The sequence below is a fragment of the Benincasa hispida genome, chromosome 4, assembly GCF_009727055.1.
Source record: "Benincasa hispida cultivar B227 chromosome 4, ASM972705v1, whole genome shotgun sequence".
In the NCBI taxonomy this organism is placed as follows: domain Eukaryota; kingdom Viridiplantae; phylum Streptophyta; class Magnoliopsida; order Cucurbitales; family Cucurbitaceae; genus Benincasa; species Benincasa hispida.
The window spans coordinates 38,401,350-38,414,986 of NC_052352.1; the positions used below are offsets into that span (position 1 = coordinate 38,401,350).

At 35.7% G+C, this 13,637-nt stretch overlaps 1 protein-coding gene across 3 annotated transcripts in view; it reads right to left on the reverse strand.

The window, feature by feature from the left end:
- LOC120075097 (3beta-hydroxysteroid-dehydrogenase/decarboxylase-like) overlaps positions 1 to 12,917 on the reverse strand; it is an 18,814-nt gene extending 5,897 nt beyond the window's left edge. For 2 of the 3 annotated variants that reach the window (XM_039028264.1, XM_039028265.1), the window contains exons 1-11: positions 12,490 to 12,917; positions 12,142 to 12,390; positions 11,962 to 12,051; positions 11,754 to 11,887; positions 11,453 to 11,623; positions 9,420 to 9,545; positions 8,153 to 8,232; positions 7,832 to 8,030; positions 6,086 to 6,191; positions 1,727 to 1,901; positions 1,403 to 1,559 (exon numbers count right to left, since the gene is read on the reverse strand). In XM_039028264.1, coding sequence (XP_038884192.1) covers positions 1,403 to 1,559; positions 1,727 to 1,901; positions 6,086 to 6,191; positions 7,832 to 8,030; positions 8,153 to 8,232; positions 9,420 to 9,545; positions 11,453 to 11,623; positions 11,754 to 11,887; positions 11,962 to 12,051; positions 12,142 to 12,373 — 1,470 coding nt within the window. In that variant the 5' untranslated portion in view covers positions 12,374 to 12,390; positions 12,490 to 12,917. Of the gene's footprint in view, positions 1 to 1,402; positions 1,560 to 1,726; positions 1,902 to 6,085; positions 6,192 to 7,831; positions 8,031 to 8,152; positions 8,233 to 9,419; positions 9,546 to 11,452; positions 11,624 to 11,753; positions 11,888 to 11,961; positions 12,052 to 12,141; positions 12,412 to 12,489 lie in introns of all 3 variants that reach the window. The other variant, XM_039028267.1, reaches the window with a different exon arrangement.
- Positions 12,918 to 13,637: the final 720 nt, after the last annotated feature.

The following is a 13,637-nucleotide window of genomic DNA, read 5'->3' on the forward strand; positions in this document are numbered from 1 at the left end:
GCATTACCCCCACTGTCAATAAGAATGTACCATCGCATTACCCCCACTATCAATAAACCACTGTCATTTATGGCAGCGATAATAAGGAAGTGTTGCAGGTGCAGAGTTAGAGAAAATTACTCTTTGCTTAGCTTCAGTTCCAATCATAAATCTGCTAAAATCAGCCATTCTTGGGATGAACATTTGCAAAATTTAACATGGTCTACCTGAAAAATCACTGGAGACTCCTTGATGGTCTGAGAATTGAATTTTCGGAAGGCAATTGGCTCATTTACTCCCCCATTTGCATCTCTCATTTCTAATATGAAAAATCAAAAGGAAAACCAGTAACAGTGCTGGAAAGAGGGTATAATGAAACCTGGGATCTAGCTTTTAAAAGGATTGAATAGTGAAGTGGAGTTGATTGATTTGTCCAATAAACTGGATGGATCTTGAGCTGAAAGAGTGGATTGACTTTATCCAATAAACTCGACAGGGCAGATTCCTAATCAAAATTATGATCATTCCGTTTGGTTGCTGCACAGTTCAGGTAGTTAGGGCAGATTCCTAATCAAAATTATGATCATTCCGATCATTCTCTAAGCTTGATAAAATGCTGTCACATGGCTTAAATGGGAAAGTGAAACTACCCAACAGAATCAAAGTCTTCATCTGGCCCTTCGTTTAGAAAAGCCTAGAACACTCAAGACAGGTTGCAGACAAAGAACCCCCTTCTTCATCCTTTGGGTTTTTTTAACTGTTTAAAGGATGGGGAGACCAAGGACCCTCTATTCTAGCTTTCTGGTTTCACCGCCAAGAGTTGGAATGCTATTTTGGAATCTTTGGTATGGCCTAGTGCTGTGCTAGGATTGTCTTCTCGCTTCTCCCTGAACTTCTATCTGGCTAGTGGAGGATGTCACAGAGGCACTGCTTTTGCTGCTTTAAATCAATAGAAACAATATAATCTTTAAAGAATTATACAGGTGTATTTCTAATCTTTTAAAGCTTGTGGAGTGCTTTACGCTGAAAGCTTTTTAAGTTTCCTACTTTCTTCATCGGTTTAGATCTGGTTACCCTTCTCTTCTGGGGGGAACTCAACTCCCGTAGTTTTAATACACCCCTACTCTCATTTCTTACAAAGAACTATGGAGTCACTAAAAAAAGAAAGAAAAAAAAGTTGCAATTCCGGCACGGGAGTGCAAACTCAACTTAGGGTAGCGTCAACTAGGTCATGTGAAGGTCCATCCAAGTAATATTTTAGGCAACCATGTACTGTCACATCTCGATCTCTTCATAAAGTAGGGCAAACGTTTGTTTATGAAATAGTGAAAACAATAAAATAAATAAATAATAATAATAATAATTTTAAAAAAAAAAAAAGAAGAAGAAGAAGAAGAAGAAGAAGAAGAAATAGAGAAGGTACCTTAAGCAAGAGCACCCAATCATTCCCTCTGGAAAGAGATTTAAAATGTCTAATAAAAGAATTCCAGAATGATGTTACAGTGATGGCAATGCTTCGTGACCTCTCTTCTGACAAGGAAAAACATGACGAAGAAATTTTCTCAACTCGGTATCCATATCTGCAAGAAGATCACTACAATTAGAAATCGGAATGTGATGCTAGGATTTCTGATCTGATTACACAGGCCATCCATCTACACCGTGATAATAGGCTCCGTTTTATTCCTATTAATGTAATATATGTAATTGCAATTAACAGCATGTCTAGGAGAGTACGCAAACATACATTTTCTCTGGTAAACTCCCATGAATAAATAGAAATATCAATGCCACCAAAAGAAGCTTTGACAGTGCAGTGATCATGGTAGACTCAGGAGCAATGAAGTTATAATAAATAGCCACCAAAACTAACAATGCTACCAATGTTTTCCTTTTATCCTTCCAGAGTAAAATGTCAGCAGCTGCCAAAAGTAACACAGCAGTAATGATTATTGGTTCATCATTCTTCCAATACATAAAAGACAAGTCCACGAATAGGAATGAAACCAAAATCAGTGTGCAAATATGAACAATAGAAATAAAATCAGATTCTGTTGAACCAGAATTAGATTCCTGACGTGTTTATTAAATTTATCTATAACCAATATTCAAGATCCACATCCTAAATGTTTAATACATTCACGAATAAGATTAAAAATCAGATTTTACTCATGTTTCATTAAATCTAGAAATAATATCCAATTCTCATTATCATTGTTTAATAAAATCCGGGATATGATCATATATGTTAAAAAAAATGGTTGCTACAAATCTTAACTATGTAAAGCTTTTTGTTTTCCTTTTTTTTTTTTTTTTTTTGGGTAAAAGCCCCGCTTTCATTGAGATTAAACAAAAGAATACACAGGGAATACAAATAATGAATACCCCATGAAGATCCCAATTAACCTAACAAGGGACTCTAGTCAAGAAAAATAAGAACTAAAGGTTATTTACAAACATAGACCCAAAAGGAGGCACAACATTTAACAAGAGACCACACTTCACCCGAAGGTCTCTCAACCCCTCTAAAAATCCTATTGTTTCTTTCTCTCCAAATACCTCAAACAAAAGATCAAAGACAAACAAAGCACAGCAAGCCACCCTGATAACAAAAGAGAGGATGACAAAGAAACTCCTCCAACATGGAGTTAAATTTCCTCGACCAGGCCTAACTAACAAAAAAAGTCTTGATCTCCTTATCTCTCTAACCTCTATTCCCCCCTGTCCCTATCATTCTTCAAAGACCCATTGAAGTTCTTGCTTCTTCTACTATTCTTCATTCTATTGAAAAATGCAGAACTACAATCCCCATCCTTGGCCCATCTCACTCTTGGGATTGTAACTCAGCATTTTTTTCATAGAATGATTGATGGCAGAAGAAGCCAGAACTACGTTGGGTCTTTGGAGAATGGAGGAGGGAGTAATTGGTTAGTGGGAACAAAGAGATTGAAGAGGAAATTTAATCTTACTTCTCTAACCTCTATGCCCTGGAGGTTCATTCCAAACCCTTTGATGATGACCTCGATTTCGTGCCCCATCTATGTGGGAAAGAAGGCTGAACTGAATTCCCCTTTTACTAGGATGACATAAAAAAGGTAGGAAATTTAATCTTACTTCTCTAACCTCTATGCCCTGGAGGTGAATTCCAAACCCTTTGATGATGACCTCGATTTGGTGCCCCACCTATGTGGGAAAGAAGGCTGAATTAAATTCCCTTTTTACTTTGGATGACATCAAAAAGGTAGTTTTTGAGTGTGATAGAAACAAAGTCCCTGGTTGACATGGCTACTCTATGGCTTTTGTTCAGGCCAACTCCAACTGGGAGCATATTAAAAAGGATCTTGAGTGGGTGTTTAGTGAGTTCTTTGAAAGAGGTACCATAGAGAGCTTCGTGAATGAAATTTTTTTGTCTCATCCCAAAAAAGAAAGAGAAGACAGCACTAAGGATCTTAGATCTGTCGATCTAATCACGAGTGTGTACAAAATCGTTTCCAAGGTTCTGGCTAATAGACTAAAAAAGGGTTCTTCCATCGACAATCTTTGTGAATCAAGGGGCTTTAATTATGGGGAGACAAATTTGTAATTAAGCTCCCATCGCTAATGAGATTATTGAGGATTATAGAGGACAAAATTAGAAGATCATCATCTAGATTGACTTTGAAAAGGCTAAGGACAAAATGAGACTTTGGGTAAAAATAGAGATCTTGGATTTGGAGTTGTACTAGAACGGGTAAGTACTCCATTCTCATTAATGGAAGGCCTAGAGGAAGGATTCGAGTATCAAGAACGCCTCAAACTGTGGTGAATATTCTAAGAAGGCTTGTATTCAAAGGAGTTGAGGGTAACATCGTTGAGAGTTTTAAGATTGGAACATACAAGGTATCCCTAACACATCACCAATTCACACCGATGACACGATCTTTTTTTATTTGGGAAAAGAGGAGTCTTTCTCATTCTCAATCACATTTTAGTGTTCTTCAAGTCTATGCAGAGATTAAGATCGACAGAGGGCATGCCAAATTTTGGAGTTGAACTGTGATCTTGAAAAGATTTCCTATGGTGGATTGTGAGATTAGGTGTGTTTCTACTTTGTATCTGTATCTCCCTCTTGAGCATAATTTGAAAATCCTTTCATTCTAAAATCTTGAGGTGGATAAGATGCGTAAAAGGCTTGCTTCTTAAAAAAAACGTTTTTTCTCTAAAGGAAGAAGATCAATTCTCATCCATTTGGTAAAGCGTACTCCCAATATATCTTTTCTCCCTTTTTAGAGCTCTTTGTTCTCTTTGCAAAGATTTAGAAAAGCTGAGGGGCTTCTTATAAGGAGGGGTTGGTGAGGGGAGCCGTGTTCATCCTGTAAGTTGGGAGGCGGTGGAGAAGCCAGTGAACATTGTGGGTTTAGAATTAGGGGATTTGTGGACTCAGAACAAGGCTCTTCTAGCTAAATAGTTTCAATGATTTGTTTAATACCCTTTGGCACAAGATTATAGCGAGTAAATATGCTAGTCATCTTTCTGAGTGTATGATGGGTGGAAGGAGATATCCAAGGAGCTCTCTTTCTTTTTCTAACGTTGTCCACTGTTTCACTAGTGATAGGAAGGAAATGTATTTTTAAGAGGATAAATAGGTAAAAGATCAACCCCTCTGCATTACATTTCCTCATTTAGATCATTTGACCTCTATGTGAAGTCATTTCATGGCCGGTATCACTGTTCCTTCTTGGAGCTCTCCTACTTTATCACTTGGTTTCTGCCGTTTTATGTCCAATAGAAAAACGATTGATATTATGGCTCTCTTATCATTGATTGGAGAGTTTTGAGTTTAAACCTTGCAGGAGGGATTTTCGTGTTTGGTGCTCTAATCCTACTAGGGGATTTTCCTATAGCTCGTTCCTTCGCAATTTGTTCAACTATTCTGTCTCTATGAAAAGTGAAAAATCCAAAACAAAGTGAAGTTCTTTCTTTGGAGGCTATCCACGAGCAAGTGAACACGTTAGATAGGTTGGAAGTTGCCTTCTTTGTTGGAAGGCAAAGGAAGGCCTAAATCATATCCTCTCGAATTGTAATTTTTCTTAGTCATTTTGGAGTTGATTTTGTGAAACAGTTGGTTCCGGGTGTCTAGACACAAAGAGTACAAGGAGATGATCGGCATATAATCTTTACAATGTGCAGTCAACATGCCATATAAGCACTTAACAAACAGAGTTTGACGAGGTTAATAGCATGTACCAATTAGATACAAAAATGAAAGTTTAGAGCTTTATCAGACACTTTTTAAAATTCATAAACCTATTAGACAAATATTTGAAAGTTAAAAACTAAATTTGTAATTTAACCTATCATATATTGATATATTTTAATAAAAATATCGATATGGAACAAAATGTCTGTAATCTAGTCTATTAAAATTGAAATGGTAAACTTGAATTCAAAGCATAAAGTTGGATCGATTAAAAAAAATTAATTTAAACATTAAATCTTCTAAATTTATTTATTTCATTTTATTTGACCCTACAAATAAAATTGTTTAGTCTTCTGATTCTTCCCTTTCCCTACGTGGGCCCACCAGTGAAACGATTTATAAATTCCAACTTCCAAGTAAATCTTCGAAATGAGAAACGTGGAAATTCATTCTCGTTCATTAATGTCCATATATGGTTCTTTTTTTTCTTTCTTTTCTTATAACAACTTTCATTGAGATAAATGAAAGAATTCAAGGGCATACAAAAATGATGTCCATATATGGCCAAAAAAAAAAAAAAAAAATTGACAACTTGCCTACAACATAATAAGTGATAACATTACCAATGAAAAGATAAGTCCTTTTTCAGGTCACTTTGTCCAAGGTTTATAAGAGCTTAAATACACAAGATCGAATTCAAAAAGAAAATCATAATCTACTTATTTCTCCTCGAACCCGTAATTTATGTAAAGAGGATAAAAAGACAATGAATTGCTTATTTATCCACTGTAATTTTTGCAATAAATGGTGGCAAAACAGTATTTTGAAACTAGTATAGAGGAAATGAAATAAACCTTCAAAATTCTTCTCCATAAAACGTAAATAAATTTAATATTTATATATTAAAAAAGAAGAAGAAGCACACACCCGTTCCTCCCCTGAGGTATGCTGAGGCTTTGGATGGCCCTTCCTTTTTATGTTCATGCTCAGCCTTTAAATGGGAGTAGGCTTCTATTGTCCTTTGTATACCCTCCTGTGAAGAAGTACTACATTTTAAGCATCAATCATGGACGTACAGAGCATCACATGGCTATGCTAACATGCTTAAATCAGATAGCAAGCTAAGAGACGTATAGTTACACTCAACACTCATATTAATTGGCAATGATAATAAGCATGGACACTCATATACTTCGTACAGACTCGTTTGAAGTATAAATATTGCCTTGCAAGCATTGATATGGACACTCACACATCACATAACCACGTAAACATGTTTAAATATAGTGAGTTGTGGAGTGAGCAGCTAACAAGCTAAGAATACTGCAGTAACACTTCATATTCAAATTAACTGACAGTGTTGGTGTAATCATGGGCATTCTAAATCATGTCCTCTGTAGACCCTTCCTGTGTGAAGAATAACCGTGGCATTTTAAGCTTAAATCATGAATATACAGCATCGCTTGGCTATGTAAACATGTTTAAATGTAGTGAATTTCTAAATAACCAGCTCGAGGCAAAGTCTATTACACCCCATATTCAAATTTTATGATAGTGATGGTAGTCAATGTTATCGAGAACATATCAGATATTATTTCAAAATGTACGATTGGTATATTTTTTTTATAAGAACAACTTTTAATGAGAAAAAAATGAAAGAATACACGGGCATACAAAAATATTAGCCCACAAAAAAGGGGAATCCTACTACAAGAAAGGATTCCAACTAAACAAGATCATGTCAATCGAATAATTACAAAAAACCTTCGAAATCAAAACCCAGTGAGACACGTGAAAGCAGAAAAATAGGAATAATGCTCCACTCAGAGAACAGTGATCACTTTACGACTGGTATAAAAAGAGAGAGGCACAGAAAAATAGGAATAGTGCTCCACCCAGAGAACAGTGATCACTTTATTGATATTCAAGGAGAAAGATAGCTACGTGTCTTGCTATCATTAGGCTAACAATAACAGAAATAATAAACAATAAAGATAGAGAAAAAAATAACATGCACACAAAAGCTTTTCGCTATGAAGAAAAGTAAAGGTACGAGAAACACTATTAATCCTCTCTTCAGAAATCCACAAAAAGTCGCCCCATCTTAAGTTACTTCAAGAGGGCCTTAATTACAAGAATTAGACAATGGACTGCAGCAAGAACATTTGTCTTTGGACAAGAAAATTAAAATTGACATAATAAAATGTCCAGAAACATCATACGCAAAAAGTCACCCCACCCTAAGTTACTTCAAGAGGACCTTAATTACAAGAATTAGACAGTGGACTGCAGCAAAAACATTCGTATTTGGAAAAGAAACTTAAAATTGACATAATAAAATGTCCAGAAACATCATACAACCCCGTGGAACTGATCCAATGGGAGGAAATATATTCACACTTCCACTTGAAGTTTAACTTGGAAAGGCCATTGCTCTTCCCCTTTTCTTAATAATCAATAAAAGAAATGTGAATGTACAAAAAATAGACTTAGTTCTTCAGATTATGGAATTTCCATATTTCGATCTTCAATAGAGCAAAATGCACATGGTTTTCTTTAGTTCCGACAGAAACATCATCGACGGAAGGCATTCCAAGAGTATCTTAAAGAGTTAAGAAATGGAGTTAACATGCACAAGCAAAAAGTATATGCAACTAATGAAACATGAAGAACCTGAAGTGAAACAATGGGGGTGTAGAAAAGTCGATCCTTGGCTTTTGAGGAATCAAAAGTTCTACAACAAGAGAGGAGTCTTATACGGGAAGGTGTAAACTGTGGGACAGGCATTCCATAAGGACCTAAAAGCTTATAAGTCCAGTTCACCATATGTGCAATCGGCATCACTATGCAGGCAGGGATTTTTATTCTTGGCCTGCAACTCAAAGAATGAAAGATGTCAATATTACATATCTTCCCTTTACCAAAAGGGGGATAAAGATGGCTGGAATACCACATGCTCAGAGTGACTACAGCATAAATTACAATAAAGAATACCTTTCATAGCCAAGACCATCCAGAATAAGTGAGACAAACTCCCAAAATTTGATGGGCTCCATGTTGGTTATGAAATACGCCTGCAAAAGCCCATTCAAGTTTAGACGAAGGCTCCATTTAAAATTGATTTTGTAGGTCTAAAAGTGAGTAGGGGTACTATTTCCTAGTGTAAAAGTTCTGATCTTTTTGCTTCAGACTCATAAGCTTCTGCTTCCCTTCTAAACAACTGGAAATGCCTATTGCAATACCATGGATTGTATATCCTTTTTGTGAATTTCACACCTCAACAAAATTGTTTTGCATAAAAAGAGAAAAGAAAAAAAAAAAATGATTAGGGGGAATTTTAACCGTTTTTTGAGATTAATTTGTATGCCTTAAAGTGACTAGGAGAAGTTTAATCGTTTCTAGTGTTTGATGAAATGAATAATTATTTAAAGAACATCATTTTTTTCAATTACATTGACTTCAAAATCAGATTAACAGTTCCTTGTTTGAGATTGAACCCCTTAAAAATCTTATACATTCTAACCAACTTTTAGTAGTTTCTATTTTATTTTACTTCTTCACATTTAAGTTTGAAATTTACCGAACAGCTAACTTTCTAAAAACAAATTTGAGTGATTACTTTAAAAGCTACAACAATCCTAATCTAAGCCTCAGCATCCATGAGATTCCTGAGTTTAGTCCATTAATCACTTCCTTATTAAAAGATCTGCAGTAAATAAATTAACATCTCAATTTCTCCCATGCTCGCAAACAAATACAGAATACATATGCTGAAGATATTAATTTGCTGCTAGACCGGTGATATATGCACAATGAAAACTATTTTAATCAGAGTTTCAAAGACAGAGATAAGCATACTGTTAATATTCCAATGGCTCATACCCAAGGAATAAATGCAAGGAAACTATGATTTTTGTTTGATGATCCATTACATAATATTTTTAAAAAAGAACGCAACTTCTACAAATTCTTTAGTCCAATAGGGAAAATTAGATATGTCATGCTTAGCTTACAATATGAAAACTACATTTTGATTATTCATTAGAAAGAGAAGACAAAAATAACTTAACATAAATAAATTCAAACATTATTATCGTTCTTAGTTATCAACTGACAATCTCTCTTGTAATTGGGGTTTTCCCCTAATTTCATTTATCAACGAAATATTTCCTTATCCAAAAACAAAAATAATAATAATAATAATAAATCCTTCCATACCCTGACACGTTAACCCAATTTTTTAAAAAATCTGAAATGGTACCTGCCCTGCAGCTTTTTCTGAAATTATTCCTCCTGAAGCTAGAGCTCGTTCAGCACATACGTGGGCATGTGCCACGTTTTCAACATAAGTAAAATCATAGGCGTTATTGCCATCACCAATAATGAACTGTAAATTTTAAAACATTTGACAATTATAAATTTACAAGGAAGGTCATAATTTTTTTTTTTTTTTTTAATGAAATGTATTTGGATAGGGCATTAGAAAGAAAACTGTAACGACTTTTCATACATAATATGTAGGCCTGTTTTTTAATTTTTTTCTTTGCTCCCTTTGGAACTTAATCCTTGAACGGTTTATCTTCCTTTTCATTTATCAATAAAATGTTGTTTCTTGTTAAAGAAAAAACAATATATATATAGTATCTCAAAGAGAGCATTAGATCAAATGCTATTACAAATTAGTCTTAAATGGCAAATGAGAATTTCAATTAATCCATGCGTAATATGTGGTAATCTTGCAGCGCAAAAGGGTTCCTTTTTCTCAAATCTTCATTTATGGGATGGCATGATGGAGGTTGGTCTTTCTATTGAGCAGTTAGGTGGCCGGATGAAGAGTGTTTTTTTTTTTTTTTTAATAGGATAGAGCACCTTGAAGAAAGGGTCTCCAATAGAGCAAAATTTGACCGAGTGAATAAATGCAAAAGGAATTTGCACCGATGCTCAAAGAGAGACATTAAATCTAACAAGAGATTAAATGTCAAAAGGCTCTCTCTCGATTCCGTTTAAAATTCTATGATTTCTCTCCCCCATTAAACTCCAGAACAAGGAGCGTACCCCGGCTTTCAGAACGAAGCTGCCTTTCCCCAAGGTGGGCATTATGTGGAGGCAAAGATGCAATAATAAGACACACACTTAAAGCAGGGTTGAAAATTCTGCATTCGGTTTCCACCTTCAGGTTAACAAGCAAAAGAAGATTTTCATTAACCAAGAGATTTGTTGTAACCAGTTATTTGGATGTGGAAGGGAGACCATCAACTTGTATCAAAAGTTTTCAAGTTTGAGGATAGTTCTTAAATTGTCCTGGGGTAATTTATACAAGATCTGATTTGAGAAGGGCTTAGAAGGCAGGCAGAGATGCCTGTACGGAGTGCCAAAAAAAATTATGATACAACAAAGCTCCTAGGCCAAATGGATTCATCTTGAAATTCTTCAAATGGACTTCAAATGTTATCCAGGTTGATTTTATCAAGATGTTCTAAGCCTTTTCAAATTGAAGTTGTATATTCTAGGATAATAGAGACCGACATCCATCTTATCTCATATCAATCAATCTTAGTTCGAAGCAGAAGGATAGAAACCAAAATGACATAATAGTCTTTTCTATAGCAAAAGCAATTACAGACTTACATCCTTTAGTTAAGGCCTATTATTTCTGCTCGTTTAATTGGCCTCAAGAGGAGTTAGATATATTGCTGCTTCCATTTTGATTGCTAACTAGCTAGTTGATGACTGCAAAAGGCCCATGGAAAGGCTAGTGCTTGAACTTGAAATTAAAGGTATGCCATATGCGACAAAGTAGATTGGTCATTTCGAGATATCATTCTGTTAAAGGCTTCAGTGAGACAAGGAGATCTTGGATTTTGATTGCTTGTCCTCTTCCAACTTCTTGATTATGATTAAAGGTAAGCTGAAAGTCTAATAAAAAAGAAGGATAGGACTTTGGTATCTAAACAAGAGGCTGACTACACTAGTAGCTATTACACTCCGAGTCCCAAATTATACTTCAGAAAATTGTTGACAACGTGAGAAGGATTGAAATGGATCTAAAAAATAGAGATCAGTTATTAAGTTTGGGAGGCGAATAGGTTCCATGCCTCTTTGTGGCGTCACAAGGTCTTTTTGTAATTATGAGCCTGTTGTTGTTATTTTGGATTGGATTCTTTTCTGTGGTTAGGGTCAGACTTCTTTTTCTGTTGGGGCTTTATCCTTTGTATGCTTTGTATATCCTACAATTTGTCCCAAAGAGTGGATTCTTACTAGGAAAAAACTAACAAAAATAAGGAACATGCTTACCTTGGATTTCCCTGCCCTTGCATTGGCGACTAGGGATGGAACCAGTAACCTATCACCAGGGCCAAAGATGCCACTGGGCCTTAGGCTGCATGTTAGAAGTCCACTTGAGCCATTTGCCTTGAGAACCAAAGCTTCCCCCTCGGCTTTAGTAGCAGAGTAGAAATCATTGTGCTGAAACAGTTGACAAACAATATCCAAGCACGACAGTAAATGCAAATTTCCAACAAGCGACGAAAATCAACGAAGTCCAATAATTGATGAGATGAGCAGAAATCTCTTGAACGGTCGATGGAGTTAGTACCTTCGATGCGTAGGGCATTGACTCATCCGCATTAGTAAGTCCATTTATCCCATCAAATACTACACTGGCTGAACTAGTATATATTAGTCGCTTTACATTTTGCTCGACACAAGCGTCAATTACATTCTTGGCTCCTGGAAAGCAAAGAAAACAATAATACTAGACAGCAAATCACAAGCAGAGTTGCTAAACCAAAGGGGTTTCGTACCTTCAACATTGACCGAATAATGAAGTTTGTAATTGTTAATGGATGAATTCGGAGCAGCCATGTGGAAAACAACCTCCGCTCCTTCAAACGCTGCAACATTCAAATTGACATTACAATCACTTTTCACAAATAGAAGAGAGATAAATAACGCTGCCAGGAAGGTTGTAAAAGATTCACAACCTTTGAGCACTTGAGCTTTGTCCCGAAGATCGGCTGAAACGTACTGAGCACGACCGGAACGCAATGCCTCTCCCAGAATCCCTTGCTCCTCGCTTGCTTCCAATTCAATGGAGGAACCTAAGTCAACGATTCGAACGGAAAACATGTTGTATTTGATCAGCATTTCAACGAGATGTCGTGCGGCGAAGCCTCTTCCTCCGGTAACCACGCACCATTTCTCCTCGCTCCCCATACTCAACTGTTCGCTTGCTGCAAACAAAGTGAGAGTAGCTGATTTTACCAAAATTTAAGCAATGTGAAGAGTGATTAAGGTTTAAGCAATGCAACAGGTAAGTTAAACATCCATACTAAATAATCACGCCGCCAGAGCAGATGACCTAGGACGGATGGGATCTGAAGCAGAGAGGAGAGCACATGTGCATATACGTAGGTACAGTAGAGCTGAGAAGGAAGGTAATCAAATTTTGGATTAAAGAATTCTTTTGGCTGATGATGTCGCCGGCGTCGACTTGCAGATCAGTCTTCACCGGAGGATCCGCCATTGGATTCATCTAAAGGGCCGACGAAAGCTTGAACAGATATTGGCCCAATTTGAGCCCATTGTTGTAACTTGCACTCAACATCCTCCCGTCTTAGACCCAAACTTGTGATAAATTTGGATAGATTTTATGTTTTTAGATTGAGAAATTAGATCCGGTAGCGTTGATTAAAGTTTCATTTGAAATTTAGCAGGGAAAGAAAAAGGAGAGAGAGAGAAACAGGAATCATAAGAAATCAAGTCACACAGGAATCATAAGAAATCAAGCCACGTGACTTCCTTGCTCGTGAGACTTTTTCTTTTAATTCTAAAATGCCCTCAACATGTCTTCCTTGCACATGAAACCAAGATGACTTAAGCTACAGTAGAGTGACGCGATCGTGTTAGACACCATTTTAGGAACATATATATATATATATGATATTTATTTTATTTTATTTTTAATGAAATTAAATTTAAAATATGAAAGTATATGTATTACCTTTCATAAAATTTTTCTTATAATGTTGAAATACAAACTACTCAAAAAATTAATAATAAATGGATTCATAAACTCTCTCGATTTTGATTGGCTGACATTTCAAATTTATTAACCTTTTATCTTTTTATTCCTAATTCCTTTCAAATTTCCTTAAATATCTCAACCATTCATAATACAACTCCCTCAAAACTTACATAAGCTTATGCTCGGAGATTGAAAACCTTTCGTATTTCTTTTTTTTATTTGTTTTTTTTCAAAACTAAAATCCTTCCCGTTCCCTCATAAATATATTATATATCGTAGGTTAAATTCATTTTAAGTTGAATTCTGTCTCTCTAAATCTCACTCAACTCTCATATTTCATCCAAGTTTGATCATCAATTGGTAGAGCAGAATCATTTCCTCAACTTAATCTAGTTGCTTTAAAGTTTCAGGTTTTTTCATTCAAATACTTTTACTTTTTAAAAATTAAAAAAA